The following is a 20,190-nucleotide window of genomic DNA, read 5'->3' as shown; positions in this document are numbered from 1 at the left end:
AACATCATCTTTCACATTATCACCAAAAATTGGGCTAACTTTAGTGTTTTGTTAATTTTTAACCACTTGAGCCCCAGACCATATTACTGGTCAATGACCGGGCCAGTTTTTGTGATTCGGCACTGCGTCGTTTTAACTGACAATTGCGCGGTCGTGCGACGTGGTTCCCAATGAAAGTTGTCGTCCTTATTTTCCCTACAAATAGATTATTTTTTTTGGTGGTATTTGATCACCTCTGCGTTTTTTTTTGCTATAAACAAAAATAGAGCAACATTTTTTTTTAACCAAAAAAATTTTTTTTTACTGTTTGCTATAATAAATATCCCCAAAATTATCTAAAAATAATCTTTTTTTTTCCCTCAGTTTAGGCCGATACGTATTGTTCGACATATTTTTGTTTCCAAAAAATCGCAATAAGCGTTTGATTGGTTTGTGCAAAAGTTATAGCGTCTACAAAATAGTGTTTAGTTTTATGGCTTTTTTATTATATTTTTTTTATAGTAATGGCGGCGAACAGCATTTTTTATCGGTAATGCGACATTATGGCGGACACATTTTTGGGACCACTGGCATTTTTCTAGCGACCAATGTTCTAAAAATGCATTGCTTACTATGAAAATGTCACTGGCAAGGAAAGGGGTTAACACTAAAGGCAAGGGAGTGGTTAATTATGTTCCCTGGGTGTGTTCTAAGTGTAAGGGGGGTGGGACTGACTAGGGGAAATGAAAGATCGCTGTTCATACATTGTATGAACAGACGATCAGGCATTTCCCCCCCTGACAGGACCGGGATAAAGGGGAACTCCGCGCCAAATTTCAAACAAGAAACCGGCGCGGGTCCCCCTCCAGGGGTACATTAGGCTCTTTGGCTTGGTCCAGAACGTGAGGGGTTAAACCCACACCGAAAAACAGCGTGGGGTCCCCCCTGATCCAGACCAAGCCCTTATCCCAGGTACGCAGTCTGGCCGGACAGGAATGGGGGTGGGGGACGAGCGAGCGCCCCCCCTCCTGAGCCGTACCAGACCGCATGCCCTCGACATGGGGGAGTGTGTGCTGTGGGGGAGGGGGGCACTGCCCCCCCCACCCCAAAGCACTCTTGTCCCCATGTCGATAGGGACAAGAGCCTCTTCCCGACAACCCTGGCCGTTGGTTGTCGGGGTATGCGGGCGGGGGCTTATCAGAATCTGAGAGCCCCCTTTAATAAGGTGGCCCCCAGATTCCGCCCCCCACCCTATGTGAATGAGTATGGGGTACATTGTACCCCTACCCATTCACCTGGGGAAAAAAAATTAAAAAAAAGAATACACCACACACATTTATAAATTAATGTATTAGTCAGCTGGGGGTCTTCTGCCGGGGCCCCCCACCACCACCCCATTGGGCCCCGGGCTTCGCCGTCTTCCACCGGGGCCCCCCACCCCATAAGGTTTTTTTGCATTCGGGGGGGGGGGGCAGGCTTCGCTGCTTTCTGCCGGGGGGTGCACCTACCCCCCGGTCTTCTGCGCCGTCTTCCGCCAGGGGCCCCCTTCACCATGAAGCTCCTTGCTTATGGGGGAGGGCTCCGGGCTTCATCGCTTTTTGCCGGGGGGGGGGGGCTGTAGTCCCCCCCCCCCCCCCCGGGCTTCTACGCTGTTTTCTGCCGGAGCCCCCTTCACCATGAAGCTCCTTGCTTATGGGGAGGGCTCCGGGCTTCGTCGCTTTCTGCCGGGGGGTTTCTGTAGCCCCCCGGGCTTCTACGCTGTTTTCTGCCGGAGCCCCCTTCACCATGAAGCTCCTTGCTTATGTGGGAGGGCCCCCGAGATTCATGGCTTTCTGCTGGGGGGGGTGCTGTAGCCCCCCCCGGGCTTCTACGCTGTTTTCCGCCGGGGGGCGACATCCGCGGGCTTCTGTGGTGCCTTCCGCTTCTGCCTGGCTCCTCCGCGGAGCCCAGGGCTTGTCTCTGCTGTCTTCCACCGGAGGGCGCCACCCTCCGGGCTTCTGCGGTGCCTTCCGCTTCTGCCTGGCTCCTCCGCAGAGCCCAGGGCTTGTCTCCGCTGTCTTCTCCCTTCTTTTCCATTCAATGTTGACACGATGAGGTCTCGCACTGGAATGCCGTCTGAGCGGTGGGCATTGACTTATATAGGGCAATGCCACCATGTGACCTCAACCCATGTGACATCACATTCCCATCATGCCCAGGGAATGTGATGTCACATGGGTTGAGATCACATGGTGGGCATTAGGCACTGGTGGCGGAGCCCAGAAACAAACATTTTCTTACTAGCTATCAGCAAGATCAGTGAGGAGGAAAAGGATATTCAGTCAGCAGCATAACAGGACAGTCACTCAGCATCAGCATAGGCAGTCTCCAAGGGATCTGTCATTTCAAAAAAATTATTCAGTTTCATCAGCATCAGGTGCTTGGTAGCTGGTGTTGATCCAAGCCTGATTCATATTTATGAAGGTCAGTCGATCGACAGAGTCGGTGGTGAGGCGCACCCTGTGATCGGTCACAAAGCCTCCAGCAGCACTGAATGTGTGTTCTGAAAGGACGCTGGATGCAGGGCAAGCCAGTAGCTCAATTGCGTACTGTGCAAGCTCTGGCCAGTGATCCATCCTCAAGACCCAGTAAGCCAGAGGATTTTCAGTGGGGAAGGTGTCCAAGTCTGATCTTGCCCTTAGGTATTCACGCACCATGTAAACCAAACGCTGGCGATGTTTCATCTTCTGTTCCCTCTGCGACGGCAAGATAAGCTCCGCAACCTTACTCTTGTAACATGGATCAAGGAGAGTTGCCAGGCAGTAATGATCCCTCTCTTTGATACCAGGAACACAAGGATCCTTACGCAGGCTTTGCACGATCAGGGAGGCCATGCAGCGTAGGTTTGCTGAGGCATTCGGGGCACAGTCCTCTGGGTCACTGAGGACGACAGGATCCGCAGCCACCTCATCCCAGCCACGTAAAAGTCCACGTGTTCCTTGGGACTGTAAGTGATCCCTTGAAGACTGTTGCTGCTGAGTGCTAGTGAAAAGCCTGACTAAAAGAGACATGATGTGGCCGCCTATCAGCATAGAGTTAATGACAGGCTCTGCTAGAGGACAACAGAGGAAAGAGGGGGAGTGAAGGATTTGGGGGAGAGAGAGGGCAGAGTCTGGACACAGTGACAATGCTGATAACTCACTTTATGTTCCCAGGATGATCATGTCTCACACTAGTTAAGTTGGTGGCTCTTTAGCTGTCGGCTACTTGTTTAAGTGTTCCCGCCCACACGTTCCTTTCAGACACAGCTGAGCACGGGCTGCACGGAGCATGGAGGACACAGAGGGGAGGGAGGAGACAGAGCTGATGCAGCCTATTCCATTCCTGTAGAGGAGGGGGGGGGAGCTGTACTCATTGAGTTGTTAGAATTTAACAGGGAGTGAGGTGCACAGTAGTGTGTCAGTCTGCCTGAGCTTTCCCTGTGCTCTCAGCATATCACATCGTGGCTGCACTACCAAGCCTGCTCTCACTGTTTCATACAGGGGAGGATGGGGGAGCCGCCTGACACCCCCCTAATGTGTGGCACCTGGTGCGGCCCGCCCCTTAGTTAGTACGCTTCTGATCAGCGGTGCTCCAAGTCCTCCTAACCTGGGGGGGATTTTACCATACCTGTCACCCCCGCATTATTTCCTGGGGGGGATGCATCCCCCCCGTCCCCCCTGGTTCCTACGCCCATGCTGTTGCTGACAAGTATGTGATAAGTGCCTTGCTGCCCAGCCACTCACAAGCGTCCCCTTCACATAGCGCCCATGGTACATGCCATACCTGCCATATCCTGGATACGCCACTGCCTGCAGCCGATGTCCATCAGTCTTTCACCTCACCCCCTTGCAAATCAGCCAAGCAGTCTGAGCCCCAAATCATGCAGCAGTCTCTTCTGCTTTTTGATGACTCTGTTAGCATGGTTTCCCAGGGCCATCCACCTAGCCCTGCCCCAGAAGTGGAAGAGATTGAGTGCACCGATGCCCAACCACTTATGTTTCAAGATGAGTACATGGGGGGACCATCACAGCACGTCTCGGATGATGATGAAACACAATTGCCAACTGCTGCTGCTTTCGCAATTGTGCAGACCGACAAGGAGGGCAGTGGTGAAGACTGGGTGGAAGATGATGTGGTGGACAATGAGGTCCTCGACCCCACATGGAATCAACCTCATGTGAGATACTCTGTATATTGCACCAGCACTGCATATGTTCCTGTGAGATACTCTGCATTAGATTTAGGGAAAGGTTCCAGATTGTTCTTATAGGGAGAGAAATATATAGGAGTCAGTCCTGCTTCACAAATCAAATTGCAGCAGCATTGCATATGTTCCTGTGAGATACTCTGCATAGTACACCAGCACTGCATATGTTCCTGTGAGATATTCTGCATATTGCAGCAGCACTGCTTATGTTCCTGTGAGATACTCTGCATATTACACCAGCACTGCATATGTTACTGTGAGATACACCCTTTATATACTTTTCTTCTATTGTGCTTTTCAAAAAACATCCATTTGGGGGGGGGGGATTTGCAGTGTTTCCTCCAGTGTTTGCAGTGTTTCCTCCATATCTGTACGTGTGAGATAAACACTTTAGCCAGTGTTCTTCTATTGTTCTATTCAAAAAACACCCATTTAGGGCAAACATATATATTTTGCAGTGTTTCCTCCAGTGTTTGCAGTGTTTCCTCCATTTATGTAGGTGTGAGATAAACACTTTAGCTAGTGTTCTTCTATTGTTCTATTAAAAAAACACCCATTTAGGGCAAAAAAATATATTTTACAGTTTTTCCTCCAGTGTTTGCAGTCTTGCCTGCATATCTGTACGTGTGAGATACACACTTTACATACTGCTTTCTATTGTGCTATTCAAAAATAAAATTATTTTGGGCAAATATTTTTTTTTTGGTGCGTTTCCTGCATATCTGTAGGTGTGAGATAAACACTTTAGCTAGTGTTCTTCTATTGTTCTATTAAAAAAACACCCATTTAGGGCAAGATCCTACATTTGAGAAATATGAGAACATCAAATAAGGGACATGGCCGCGGTCGTGGTGCTGCTGGTGGAGCTCCTGTTGCAGGGAGAGGACGGGTCGATCTGTGCCAGCTACACGCACAAGTGAAACACCTTTCTCAGGTGCGAGTAGGCGACAGAGCCTGCATCGGTATTTGGTAGGGCCTAATCCGGCTCTATGAATGTTGAGGCCAGGAGAAGAACAGGCGATAGTAGATTGGGTTGCTGACAGTGCCTCCAGTTCCTTCACATTGTCTCCCAACCAGTCTTGTGCTGAAAGATCAGAGTTGGCAGCTGCAGCCAATGTCCATCAGTCTTTCACCTCACCCCCTTGCAAATCAGCCAAGCAGTCTGAGCCTCAAATCATGCAGCAGTCTCTTTGACTTTTGATGACTCTGTTAGCATGGTTTCCCAGGGCCATCCACCTAGACCTGCCCCAGAAGTGGAAGAGATTGAGTGCACCGATGCCCAACCACTTATGTTTCAAGATGAGTACATGGGGGGACCATCACAGCACGTCTCGGATGATGATGAAACACAGTTGCCAACTGCTGCTGCTTTCGCAATTGTGCAGACCGACAAGGAGGGCAGTGGTGAAGACTGGGTGGAAGATGATGTGGTGGACGATGAGGTCCTCGACCCCACATGGAATCAACCTCATGCAGGTGACCCATGTAGTTTGGAGGAAGAGGCGGTGGTCGCACAGAGCCACCAGCACAGCAGAAGAGGGAGCAGGGTGCCAAAGCGTGGCAGCGTCCCTAGCGTGGCAGTTCTTCACACAATGTGCTGATGACAAGACACGAGTGGTTTGCACGCTGTGCAATCAGAGGCTGAAGCGAGGCATAAACATTTTCAACCTGAGCACAACCTGCATGACCAGGCATCTAAGTGCAAGGCACGAGCTGCAGTGGAGTAGACACCTCAAAAACCAAGAAAGGTCTTCGACTCCTCCTGCTTCCTCTTCTGCTTCAGTCTCGGGCCTCTCGGCCTCTTCATCAACCTCTGTAGTGACAGTGCCACCTGCCACTCTGCAATTAGAGGACCGGCAAGCAACACTACGACCTGGGTCACCAAACATCTCCACAATGTCCCATGGAAGCATTCAGCTCTCTATCTCCAAAACACTGGAGCGGAAGAGGAAGTACCCCCCCTACCCACCCGCAAAACCCTGGCCCTGAATGCCAGCATTTCAAAATTCCTGGCCTTTGAAATGCTGTCATTCCGTCTGGTGGAGACGCAGAGTTTTAAAAGCCTGATGGCATTGACTGTCCCACAGTACGTCGTGCCCAGCCGCCACTACTTTTTAAGGCGAGCCATCCCTTCCCTGCACAACCAAGTGGGGGACAAAATCAGGTGTGCACTGCGCAACGCCATCTGTGCCAAGGTCCACCTAACTATGGATACATGGACCAGTAATCACGGTCAGGGATGTTATATCTCCCTAACAGCACACTGGGTAAATGCAGTGGTGGCTGGGCCTGAGGCGGATAGCAGTTTGGCGCATGTCCTTTCACCACCGAGGATTGCAGGGCGCTTCAGTTTACCTCCTGTTGCTAACTCCTCCTACTCCGCTTCCTCATCCTCTACCGCCTCCTAATCCGGTCAGCGTAACACATTCACCACCAACTTCAGCACAGCCATGGGTAAACGCCAGCAGGCAGTTTTAAAACTTTCCTGTTTGGGGGAAAAACCCCACACCGCACAGGAGTTGTGGAGGGACACGGAACAACAGACCGATGAGTGGTTGGCGTTAGTGAGCCTCAAGCCGGGCCTGGTGATGTGCGATAACGGGCAAAATCTCATAGCAGCTCTGGGCCTAGCCGGTTTGACGCACATCCCTTGCCTGGTGCATGTGCTGAATTTGGTGGTGCAGAGGTTCCTTAAAACTTACCCCGATATGCCACAGCTGCTACAGAAAGTGCGGGCCATCTGTGCGGACTTTTGGCGTTCTCACCCTGCTGCTGCTCGCCTGGCGGCGCTGCAGCGTAACTTCGGCCTTCCCGCTCACCGCCTTATTTGTGATGTGCCCACAAGGTGGAACTCCACCTTGCACATGCTGGCCAGACTGTGCGAGCAGCAGCAGGCGATAGTGGAGTTTCAGCTGCAGCATGCATGCGTGAGTCGCTCTGCGGAACAGAACCACTTCACCACCAATAACTGGGCCTCCATGCGAGACCTGTGTGCCTTGTTGCGCGGTTTCGAGTACTCCACCAACATGGCCAGTGCCGATGACGCCGTTCTCAGTGTTACTATCCCAGTTCTATGCCTCCTTGAAAGAACGCTTTGGGCGATGATGGAAGAGGATGTGGCACAGGAGGAGGAGGAGGAATCGGGATCATTTCCAAGGCTTTCAGGGCAGTCATTCACAAGTGGCTCCGAGGGTGGGTTCCTGCACCAACAAACGCCAGGTACACAATTGTCCAGCAAGGGCACAGTTCTGGAGGGTGACGAGGTGGAGGATGAGGAGGAGGAGATGGAGGAGGAGGAGGAACCATGTTCACAGCAGGGTGGCACCCAGAATAGCTCATGGCCATCACTGGTGCGTGGCTGGGGGGATACAGAGGACACAGATGATACACCTCCCACAGAGGACAGCTTTTCGTTGCCTCTGGGCAGCCTGACACACATGAACGATTACATGCTGCAGTGTCTCCGCAATGACCGCCGTGTTTCGCACATTTTAACAGGTGCTGATTACTGGGTGGCCACACTGCTGGATCCCCATTACAAGGACAATTTACCATCCTTAATTCCCACACTGGAGCGTGATCGCAAGATGCAGAAGTACAAGCGCACTCTGGTAGACGCGCTGCTGGTGGAATTCCCACCTGGCAGCGGGGGGACAGTGGAAGCACAAGGCGAAGGCAGAGGAGGAGGAAGAGGTCGCCAACGCAGCCGGGGCACCGCCAGCACCTCAGAAGGCAGGGTTAGCATGGCCGAAATGTGGAAAAGCTTTGTCAGCACGCCACAACAACCAGCACCACCAGCTGATATGGAACGTTTTAGCAGGAGGCAGCATTTCACCAACATGGTTAAGCAGTATCTGTGCACACGCCTACACGTACTGAATGACGGGTCTGCCCCCTTAAACTTCTGGGTCTCCAAATTGGGCACATGGCCTGAGCTTGCCCTTTACGCCTTGAATGTGCTGGCCTGCCCTGTAGCCAGTGTATTATCTGAACGTGTATTTAGCATGGCAGGGGGCGTTATCACAGACAAGCGCAGCCGTCTGTCCAGAGCCAATGTGGACAAGCTCACGTTTATTAAAATGAACCAGGCATGGATCCCACAGGACTTGTCCGTACCTTGTGCAGAATAGACACATATACCGGGCCGGCCTTACCGAGCCATTCTTGTTTTTCTGATCTTTCTAGGGTTGCCTCCTCATCCCTTTAAAAGCGAAAACATATTAATTACACAGGTTCTCTGGCTGATTAAGGTGCTGCTAATTAAAGCGGGGGTTCTGCGGGAAAACTATTTTTTTGTTTTTCAGGTGCATCTACTGCCTTTAACATAGTTGTAAGTGTACTTACGTCTCTGAACTTTAGAGCCATCCGCATGCACATTCGGCCGTGAAGAAATAGCTCACAAAGCACTGCAGCTGATCACAAAATCCTGCGATATTACTGATACAGCGTTATACATTGTCTCCTGGGAAACGAGACACTGTGCTCCCAGGAGACATTGCGATCTGGGAACGAAGTGACACGCCCAGTCCCACAGGAGTGATACCCGGAAGTGGCTCCTAATTTCGCCCCAATTAAAGGTATTAAAATGATTTAAAACATTTTGCATAGCGGTACTGTTTATGTAGTTGTGTGCTGGTCTGAATGAGCTGCAGTTCATTATGAGGGTGAACCTCTGCTTTAAACTCACTTGGTGCCTTATTGACATTAAATTAGCCCCAGAACCGAATGTAATTACTATGTGTTCGGGTTTAAAGGGATGAGGTAGCAACCCTAGATCTTTCTCACTCTTTTGGGGTGTACCCTAATTTAAAAAATAAATCAATTAAAAAACAAAAACCTGCTGTGTTGGCTACCTCGTCCTCCTCCACCGCCGCTTCCACCTCCACCGCCACATCCACCGACACCTCAACCTCCTACTCCATATGGACCTCGTCCTCCTAGGTCAAGATTTTTTTTTGTATGTTATTTTAAGTTATTTCCCTATCCACATTTATTTTCAGAGTACTTGCCATGCTCTTATCGACATTTTGCTGCCCTCTAGCCCTTTCCCTTAGTGTTTTAGAGACATTTTAGTACTGAAAAGTTTGGGTCCCCATTGACTTCAATGGGGTTCGGGTTCGGGGTCAAGTTCGGGTCAAGTTCGGGTCCCGAACCCAGACTTTTTTCCGAATTTCGGCCGAACCCGTCGAACCCGAACATCCAGGTGTTTGCTCAACTCTATTCATAAAGCCATCTGGCCCTGGGCTTTTCCCTATTGCCAAATTTGATATTACTCTATTCACTTCTTCAACTGTGATCGGCCTATTTATTACTTCCGTTGCTTCAGGCGGCAACGAGGGTAACGCTGAATCCGCAATATAGTCCCGGATCTCCCCCAATCAATATTCATTTGTGGCACTTGTCGATTCGGGTTGAATATTGTATAAAGTCTCATAAAATTTGTGGATTTCTGCCGCTATAGCCTGGGTTTCCACTATTTTTTTATTTTGTATTGTTAAATTATGAACATGTTTGGAGTCCTGTTGTTTTTTAAGCTGCCTAGCTACGAGGCGACCGCATTTGTTTCCCTGTTCATAGAACTGGTGTGCATAATATCTATATTTATTTCTGGTTTTATAATCTAGACACTGTGTCAACTTACTTCGCGCGATTTCCAACCTCTTAGCATCTGCTGGGTCTAGAGAAGATTTATGTTTTATCTCTAACTTATTTATTTCTTCCAGCAGATCTGTTACTTTTTTGTTTTTCTTTTTTTTTCCTTGACCCCAAAGCTTAACCGCCATGTTCGTTCCAGGTGGCCTATTTGGCTATCCCAAATAGCTTGTTCAGAGGTTTCCCCAGACACGTTCATTTCAAAATATGTTTTAATTTTATTAGTTAACCACTTAAGCCCCGGACCATATTGCTGCCTAAAGACCCAAGGGGTTTTTACAGTTCGGGACTGTGTCGCTTTAACAGACAATTGCGCGGTCGTGCGACGTGGCTCCCAAACAAAATTGGCGTCCTTTTTTCCCCACAAATAGAGCTTTCTTTTGGTGGTATTTGATCACCTCTGCGGTTTTTATTTTTTGCGCTATAAACAAAAATAGAGCGACAATTTTGAAAAAAATGCAATATTTTTTACTTTTTGCTGTAATAAATATCCCCCAAAAACATATATAAAAACATTTTTTTTCCTCAGTTTAGGCCGATACGTATTCTTCTACCTATTTTTAGTAAAAAAAATCGCAATAAGCGTTTATCGATTGGTTTGCGCAAAATTTATAGCGTTTACAAAATAGGGGATAGTTTTATTGCATTTTTATTAATTTTTTTTTTTTTACTACTAATGGCGGCGATCAGCGATTTTTTTCGTGACTGCGACATTATGGCGGACACTTCGGACAATTTTGACACATTTTTGGGACCATTGTCATTTTCACAGCAAAAAATGCATTTAAATTGCATTCTTTATTGTGAAAATGACAGTTGCAGTTTGGGAGTTAACCACAGGGGGCGCTGTAGGAGTTAGGGTGCACCTAGTATGTGTTTACAACTGTTGGGGGGTGTGGCTGTAGGAATGACGTCATCGATCGTGTCTTCCCTATAAAGGGAATGACGCGATCGATGCGCCGACACAGTGAAGCACGGGGAAGCCGTGTTTACACACGGCTCTCCTCGTTCTTCAGCTCCGGGGAGCGATCGCGACGGAGCGGCTATAAACAAATAGCCGCGCCGTGGTCCCGGATCGCTCCCCGAGCGGACCCGACCTCCGCATGTAGCGGGGGGGGTCCCGATCGGACCCCCCACCCGCTAATAGGCGAGGACGTACCTATACGCCCATGTGCCTGTACGTGCCATATTGTGGACGTATATGTACATGCGGGGGTCGGGAAGTGGTTAAATCCTCCACAATGCGACTATCATCTAACAGTGTCTCATTTAACCGCCATGTTCGTTCCAGGTGGCCTATTGAGACGTTCATTTAGAGTCATAATGATAGGTGCATGGTCTGAAATCGTTATTGGTTCTATCATACACGATCTGATCTTTTCCAAGTAGAATTGGTCCACAAAGAAAAGATCTAGACGAGAGTACATATTGTGTATTTTGGAGTAGTAGGTATAGTCCTTTATCCCCTTGTGTATTACTCGCCATCCATCTACCAAGTGGGAAGACCATAAGAGCTGTTTTATATGTTTTAGGGCCTAAAGGATATAGGTGTTTTGCCCATTGATGTATCTATACTTGGGTTTAATGCTAAATTAAAATATCCCCCCCAAAATCAAAAATACTTCTCTATACTTCTCCAGCAGTTTCAGAGTTTTTATCAGGAAATTTGCTGTTCCTGTGTTTTTGCGCATACACAGAGGCAAAAGTGTAGCAATAGCCATTCAATTTCGCCTTTAAGAAAAGGTAACGGCCTTCGGGATCTATTTGTGAGGATGTCACAATAACTGGGCATGTCTTTCTAAATGTTATTGTCACTCCCCTTGCCCTTGCGATCGGGGACGGGGCATGGAACTATTGATTAAATATGTGTAGGGGCATATTTGGTGTGGCCCCTTTCAAGAAATGTGTTTCTTGTAAAAAGGCCACATCTATTGCATAGTGGCGTAGCTCTTGCCAAAGACTGCCTCTCTTCTGGGGAGAATTTAAACCTCTAACATTATATGTTATTACTTTTATTGGGCCCGCCATCACTAGTTTTTATATTTTCTAAACGCTTCATCTACTAGCTCCTGTTTATCTCTATTTTTACCCCTGCACATGGGAGAGAGAGGAAAGAGGGAGGTAGAGAGAGGAAAAAAAAATTTGTCAGCATCCCCAACCCTCCCTTCCCCTAACCCAGTACTCTCCTTTGGGTTACCCCCTAGTCGGTAGAGTTGTCCGCAGGAGGGTATAATCCCCCTCGCCGACCTCTCCACCTTTCTGCAATCTTGCAGATTTTCGTGTCCCGTATATCGAACTTGGCCAACTGGGTAAAACACCCCTTTACCCCCCCATTACTCCCTCGCCCTTTTATCCCCTTTTATCTCCCCCCCTTTACCACGTGCCCGCTTCATAATGGGACCCTTATTTCTCCCCCCCCTTGGTTTACATTGGGTGGGGATATTAGGTTAGTAGTTTTTCCTTCCCCTACCCCCCCCTAATATTACTCCACCCCTAGATTCATCCCCAAGTACCCCCAGATATGGGGCATTGGGTAACCATGTCTTTTCCTCTCTACTATAATTCCCCTCCCTTTCCCCAATACCCAACCACCTCCACATATAGATACCTCACATACAGTATATGTGGTCCCTGCAACCCCCTTTTATTTATTTTTTTTCTTCCTTTTTCTAAGCCATATTACTCCAGGGTTGCTGGGACTCTTATACTGTAATGTTAACTACAAACTGTGGTTTGGGTGGGTACTGAGGGGAAGGTATTACAACCGATCCACCAAAAAAAGTAATATAAATAATACTCTTTGGGCCAGATTCAGGTAGAAGTGCGGCGGCGTAACGTATCGTAGATACGTTACACCGCCGCAAGTTTTCATCGCAAGTGCCTGATTCACAAAGCACTTGCGATAAAAACTACGCCGGCGGCCTCCGGCGTAAGCCCGCGTAATTTAAATGGGCGTGTGCCATTTAAATTAGGCGCGCTCCCGCGCCGGACCTACTGCGCAAGCTCCGTTTCGAAATTCCCGCCGTGCTTTGCGCGCAGTGACGTCATTTTTTCGAACGGCGACGCGCGTAGCGTAATTCCATATTTCCGGACGGCTTACGCAAACGACGTGAATTTTTGAATTTCGACGCGGGAATGATGGCCATACTTTATACATTAATACACCAAGGCACCAAAAGGCACCAAAAACGACGACTAACTTTGCGACGGGAAACTAGACTAGCGGCGACGTAGCGAACGCGAAAATCCGTTGTGGATGGCCGTAACTCCTAATTTGCATACCCGACGCTGGTTTACGACGCAAACTCCCCCCAGCGGCGGCCGCGGTACTGCATCCTAAGATCCGACAGTGTAAAACAATTACACCTGTCGGATCTTAGGTATATTTATGCGTAACTGATTCTATGAATCAGTCGCATAGATACTCTGAGAGATACGACGGAGTATCTGAGATACTCCGTCGTATCTCCGCTGTGAATCTGGCCCTTTACCCCTATATCATTTTCTGCCAATTATGCCGACTTTTAATGTGACTTCCTTAAATAGGTATCATAAAAAAAAAAACAGTTTCACCTCTCTGATAAATACAAATGGTGCTCTTCACCCCTATACAAACTTCAATCATTATACCAACATTTACATTTTAACTTCCCTAAATAGGGAACACCCAGAAACCATGGGCCAGATTCACAAAAGGGATACAACGGCGTATCTCCTGATACGCCGTCGTATCTCTGTTTCTATCTATGCGACTGATTCATAGAATCAGTTACGCATAGATATCCATAAGATCCGACAGGTGTTATTGTTTTACACTGTCGGATCTTATGATGCAGTACCTTGGCCGCCGCTGGGGGGAGTTTGCGTTGTAAACCAGCGTCGGGTATGCAAATTAGTAGTTACGGCGATCCACAACGGATTTTCGAGTTCGCTACGTCGCCGCCAGTCTAGTTTCCCGTCGCAAAGTTAGTCGTCGTTTTGGGTGCCCTAACTTTAGTCAGCAATCATATTGCTGTCTAAAGTATGGCCGTCGTTCCCGCGTCGAAATTTAAAATTTAACGTCGTTTGCGTAAAACGTCCGGGAATACGGAAGTACGCTACGTGCGTCGCCGTTTGAAAAAATGACGTCATGGCGCGCAAAGCACGACGGGAATTGCGAAACTGAGCATGCGCAGTAGGTCCGGCGCGGGAGCGCGCCTAATTTAAATGGCACACGCCCATTTGAATTGGCTCGCCTTGCGCCGGAGGCCACCGGCGTAGTTTTCATTGCAAGTGCTTTGTGAATCAGGCACTTGCGATGAAAACTTGCGGCGGTGTAGCGTATCTAGGATACGTTACGCCGCCGCGATTCTCCGTGAATCTGGCCCCATATCCTTATACCATTTTAAACAGTTATATCAATGTGTTAATAATTAATTTTAACCCTCTCCAAAAAAAAAAAAAAAAAAAGGGGAGTGGGTAGTCCCTCAAATCTTGTGTCCATATACCCTTTCTTGCATATTATTTCATACACTTCTACCATTATTTATATAATTATTATCTCAACATATATATGTATATAAAAGGGTTACACCTTTAAATTGTATATCTATATAAAATTTCTCATATATTATTTCATACAGCACCCTTTATATAATTATACCAACATTTAAATTCTACAATAAGTGTCCCAACAATCCAGTAATCTCCTTCACCCTTCTTCCAAAAGAAATATACATGTAATAATAAAGAGAGAGAGAAAAACAAAAGAAACCCCCCCCCCTTCCCCCCATTCTCCACCCTCCAACCTCTATATCCAAATACCTTCTCTGATCAATTATTTCTTAAAGTTGTACCACCATTTATATAATTGTTAACCTTCGGTTTTCTTCCTCATTATACATATAGAAATGTCACTCCTGAGGGGAGATAAACAACCCCCCCCCCCCAAAAAAAAACCCTTCTATATATAAACACCAACATATACCCATCCCCTGCACACACAAAAAAAAATGTATCCACAAAAATAAGTGGGAGACTACAACCCTTTACCCCCTCACCCTACCCTCCCTCCCCAAGGGTATTCCGAAACAGGGGCCCCCTTCCCATTATCCATAATTTCATCAATTCTTTTTCCTTCCTTTTAATTGTTTTACTTATTTCTGTGTGATTTTTTAAAGGGCACTTGTTTCCATAGTTCTGGACGTTGTAAATAGTTTCCATTAGTACTCCTTCTCCAGTCCACGAAATCTATTGGGGGTAGGTCTAATATTTCTGTAAACGACTGCAGGTCATCCTTTGTACGAAGGGTTGCTGTCCTGCAATTTTGCGAGGCCGTGAGGCTAAATGGAAAATCCCACCGGTACTTTACCTCAACGGCATGTAGGGCTTCCATGACTGGCCTAACATTCCTTCTTTGCATTAGGGTTCGGTATGATAAGTCAGGATACAGTGATATATGTATTCCATCAAAGGCAATTTCATTTTTACTGTGGGCAGCTTTCATTATGGATTCTTTAACTGCAAATTTGTGTAATTTACATAATATATCTCTTGGTCTTTCAGCATTGGGGGTAGCATATGATGGGATACAATGTATTCTATCAACCTCAATAGTTTCTAATGCCTCCTCTCCCATTATTTTGTGGAATATTTCTTGAACTGTTGGGAGTAGTTCCGCACTCTGAAATGTCTTTGGTAGTCCTTTCATGCGAAAGTTTTGCCTGCGATCCCTGTTTTCTTGATTGTCTAATTGGTCCCTGAGAGAACTTAAGGCCTCGTACAGATGACCGGATCTATCCGCTGGGATTGATCCGCGGATCAGTTCCAGCGGACAAATCTGGTCGTCTGTACAGCCTAGCGGATATTTTTCCGCGGAGATTCGTCCAGCCGATAGATTTCAAGCGGATAGAAATTTCTTAGCATGCTAAGAAATCTATCCGCTTGAATCGTGTCCAGCGGATTGATCCGGTCGTCTGTACAGACTCACCGGATCAATCCGTCCGCTCCCATCCCTCGCATGCGTCGTAATGATTTGACGCATGCGTGGAAGTAGTTGCCTTCCAGCATCGCGCACGTCGCTGCGTCATCGTCGCAGCGACGGCGCGACACGTCACCGCGGATGTATTCCGCGCGGATTTCGATCTGATGGTGTGTACAGCCATCAGATCCAAATCCGCCAGAGGATTTATCGGATATCCTCTGGTGTGTACGAGGCCTAAGAGCTCTTCTTGATATTTTACTGTATCTTGTATATCTGCAACTGCCTGTGTCACTGCATTCTGATCATTCTCAATTGATTCTACCCTGTGCCCCAGCTCACATATCTCCTCTCCAAGGCCCTCTACTGCTTGCTGGCATGATTGTTCTACCACTATTATTAATTGCAAAATGTCAGTCTTGGTAGGGAGTGTTTTAAGAAGTTCTCTTATAACTCTCATATCCATCTCTAGGCCCCCAGGTTGACCTTCCGGCCTTAATTGCAAGTTATCTCCATTTTGCACCACATTAAAACATTGCATAGTCTCCACCTGCATAGTTTGCACTGAGAGCCCATTTATTTCTGACGCCCCATTCATCTCCATGGCTGCAGTGTAGTTTTTATATAAAGTGTACTCATTTAAGGCCACTACCTCCTCTCCTACAGTTTTTGGGGGTGTCAGTAAAGAAACAGGGGTAGATGAAAAATTTGTGCTAACTTGGCCCTTTACCTCAGGGTCTTTATGTCCTTCTCTTCCGTTCGAGTCTTGTAACAACTTTTGTCCCATTGTCAACGGTAGGCACTCCTGGCCTGTCCCGTTCATATTGAACCTTGTATGCTCTACTTCCAGCCTCATTGGGAATTGATCAAAAACCATGTTGTCTCCGCTCGTTATTGCCCGTCCTCTTCCCATAGCCGGAGATCCCTGCTCTTTAGTCTGTATTCCATGACCCGTCGAGCGGCGGTCCTGTCCGTCCATTTTGGCTGTATTACGACCATTTACTGCAGGATATCTGCTAGGTTCCGTCAGTCCTCTCTTCCCCTTTAATCGTTCCTCCACTTGGTGTCCGTCCATCCCCACACGTGGGGAGAGGTATGCCCGTATTGCTCTTTCTGTCTGTCTACGGGTCGACATCTCCGTGGCTGTGCTCTGCTCCGCATGCCCTAACTGCAGCCGTTTGCTAATTATCTCATAGCCCGGGGGGGGGGGGGAGCATAGAGCACCTACTCAGCACATCCACCCATCAGCTGTTAGGCGTCGGCATGTGGTAAATGGCTGTAAAATCATTTATCAACAGTTTGGCAGATGTCACTGAAGCAGCCATGTTCAAATATTGCCACTGTACCGAGGGCTCATTCACACCAGACTATTTATCACAGGTATTTTAGCTCTGACAATTTACACAACACTTTACATACTGTACATTCACATCAATCCCTGCCCTGGAGGAACTTACAAAACAAAGTTGCAATCTTGCATGCATACATAGGAAAATTTAGACAGGAGCTAATAAACCTACCAAGCATGACTTTGTGGGAATGTGAGAGGAAACCCACGCAAGCACAGGCAGAACATGCAAACTCCATGCAGACAGTGTCCTGGCTGGCATTCATACTGAGGAGCCCAGATCTGCAAGGCAGAAGTGCTAACCACTAAGACCGTGCTGTCCAGATGTACTTCCATACAGTCTTCTGTGCTTCATAATGTAGGCAAGCATCATGGTTTTTCAAAAATCTATTTGTGTCACTAAGAATAGACTATAGCCCTTACCAATTCTATCCAGAACAAAAGTTTAGGCTGCAGTTTGTCTTTAAAGAAAATATATATTTGTTTCCAGTGAAAACCAAAAGAGTTTAGAAAAATAAGCTGGGTAAAAATAAAAGAGATGTTTAGAAGTGTGTTTAGTTTAACGGATCATACCTCTATTGTTTGGCATGCTTTCAGCCCCTTCATGTCTTCCTGCCTTATAATAGGTGACCCCTCGAATAACTACAGGGTGCTGTTGCAGTATAGGTGCTCTAGGTCTCTGGGTTGGTTGAGACAAAGCTGGTTTGGCTTTGCTACTCTCTTTCTTGGATTTTTGAACTTTCTCCTTTGTCACTTTAGACAGTAATTTCTCCCCGGAGTTTTTCTTGCCAGTTGAATGCTTGATTTCTTTTGTTCCAGCTGTGTCCTGCAGGATTACAGCAATTCAGAACGGGTAAAACATTTAAATATAAATATATATGTTAGTTGGTTGACAAGGTTGAGCACATCTTGTTTTTTGCACTTTGCCCCCATTTACTGGATGTACATATTGGGGGAGATCTACTAAAACTGGAGCTCTCAAAATCTGGTGCAGCTGTGCATGGTAGCCAATCAGCTTCTAACTTCAACTTGTTCAATTGAGCTTTGACAATAAAACCTGGACACAGATTGGTTTCTATACAGAGCTGAACCAGATTTTGCATTCTCCAGTTTTAGATATATTTCCCCCATTGTGTGCCAAATGAAAACAATTATACGCTGAAATGTTACCTGGCACCTTAATAGTGTGTAAAAGGTAATTGGACCTAAATACTTTAAAGTGGTGTTCTGGCCGAAATTACACTTTTTAAATAAAAATACCCCTATAATACACAAGCTTAATGTATTCTACTAAAGTTGGTCCGTAAACTAAGGTCAGTTTTGTTAGGTTATTACAGCATTTTGAAAGTTTATAAACTAGCATTAGATCGTGCCTATCTTAAGTGTGGGCATCTGAAGCCAGACTGTATTTCTTCCTGGATTTCAGCTTTGCAGATCTCGCACATGCTCAGTGCTGCACAAGCAGTGTAATAGGTTTCAGGTCAGGTCTCCATAGCAACGGCAGTGTCAGAGGAAGTTGCCGCCCCTTATGCAAACCTCTCCTGATATAAACCATTTAATGTTGATAAGGGGGGGGGGGTTGTGCCACCGATCGATCACTGAAAGTAAATGACAGACATCACCCATTAAAAGTTCATAAGGGGGGGTGCCCCCGGTCGCTGAGCTGAAACGAAATGAATGACATCGCCCATTAAAATGTTATAAGCGGGGGGTGCCCCCGTTCGCTGAATATGAATGACAATCACACCGTCCATTAAAAGTTGATAAGGGGGGGTGCCACCGATCGCTGAAAGTAAATGAATAACATCGCCCATCCCATTAAAAGTTTCTAAGCGGGGGGTGCCGTCCATTGCTGAATTTAAATGAGAATCACATCGCCCATTAAAAGTTGATAAGCGGGGGGGGGGGGGGGGACGCCGATCGATGAATATAAATGACAATCACATCGCCCATTAAAAGTTGGTAAGGGGGGGTGCCGTCGATTGCTGAAAGCAAATGAATGACATCGCCCATTAAAACTTTATAAGCAGGGGGGGGGGGGGGGTGCCATCGATCGCTGAATATGAATGACAATCACATTGTCCATAAAAAGTTGATGAGGGGGGGTGGAACTTAAATTATACTTCTGGTCAAAACCTTACTACTCTTAACCACCTCAAGGCCAATTTTCAGCTTTCAGTGCTGTCACATTTTGAATGCCAATTACTCAGTCATGCAACACTGTACCCAAATCACATTTTAATTACTTTTTAGAGACAGATAATTACATAGATAGTCAGGTTGAAAAAAGACACAAGTCCATCCAGTTCAAACATTAAATATAAATAAATGAAATAAAAAATATCGTACAATTCCATATACCCAATTCCATACCCACCGTTGACCCACAGGAAGGGAAAAAAAAAACAGCAGAGCATGATCCAATTTTCTATAGCAGGGGAAAAATTCCTTCCTCATCCCCCGAGAGGCAATCGGATTTTCCCCGGATCAATATTACCTATAGATGTTAGTACTCAGTTATATTATGTACATTTAGGAAAGAATCCAGGCTTTTCTTAAAGCAATATACTGAGTTGGCCAGAACCACCTCTGGAGGGAATCTGTTCCACATTTTCACAGCTCTTAACGTGAAGAAACCTTTCCGTATTTGGAGATGAAATCTCTTTTCCTCTAGACGTAAAGAGTGCCCCCTTGTCTTTTGTGTTGACCATAAAGTGAATAACTCAACACCAAGTTGACTATATGGACCCCTTATATATTTGTACATGTTGATCATATCCCCCTTATTCTCATCTTCTCAAGAGTGAATAAATTCAGTTCCTCTAATCTTTCCTCATAGCTGAGCTCCTCCATCCCCCTTATCAGTTTGGTTGCCCTTCTCTGCACTTTCTCCAGTTCCCTGATATCCTTTTTGAGAACTGGTGCCCAAAACTGAACTGCATATTCCAGATGAGGTCTTACTAATGATTTGTACAGGGGCAAAATTATATCTCTCTCTCTGGAGTCCATACCTCTCTTAATACA

General features: G+C 46.8%; 1 protein-coding gene across 1 annotated transcript in view; it reads right to left on the bottom strand.

The window, feature by feature from the left end:
* OLFML2A (olfactomedin like 2A) overlaps positions 1–20,190 on the bottom strand; it is an 858,109-nt gene that overhangs the window by 162,559 nt on the left and 675,360 nt on the right. Inside the window, exon 5 of the mRNA XM_040324870.1 lies at positions 17,740–17,992. Within this exon, the coding sequence (XP_040180804.1) occupies positions 17,740–17,992 (253 nt within the window). The remainder of the gene's footprint in view (positions 1–17,739; positions 17,993–20,190) is intronic.

The sequence above is a fragment of the Rana temporaria genome, chromosome 9 (assembly GCF_905171775.1).
Source record: "Rana temporaria chromosome 9, aRanTem1.1, whole genome shotgun sequence".
NCBI lineage: Eukaryota > Metazoa > Chordata > Amphibia > Anura > Ranidae > Rana > Rana temporaria.
The sequence above is the reverse complement of the archived record's forward strand: the minus strand, read 5'-3'. Positions and strand labels throughout refer to the sequence as shown.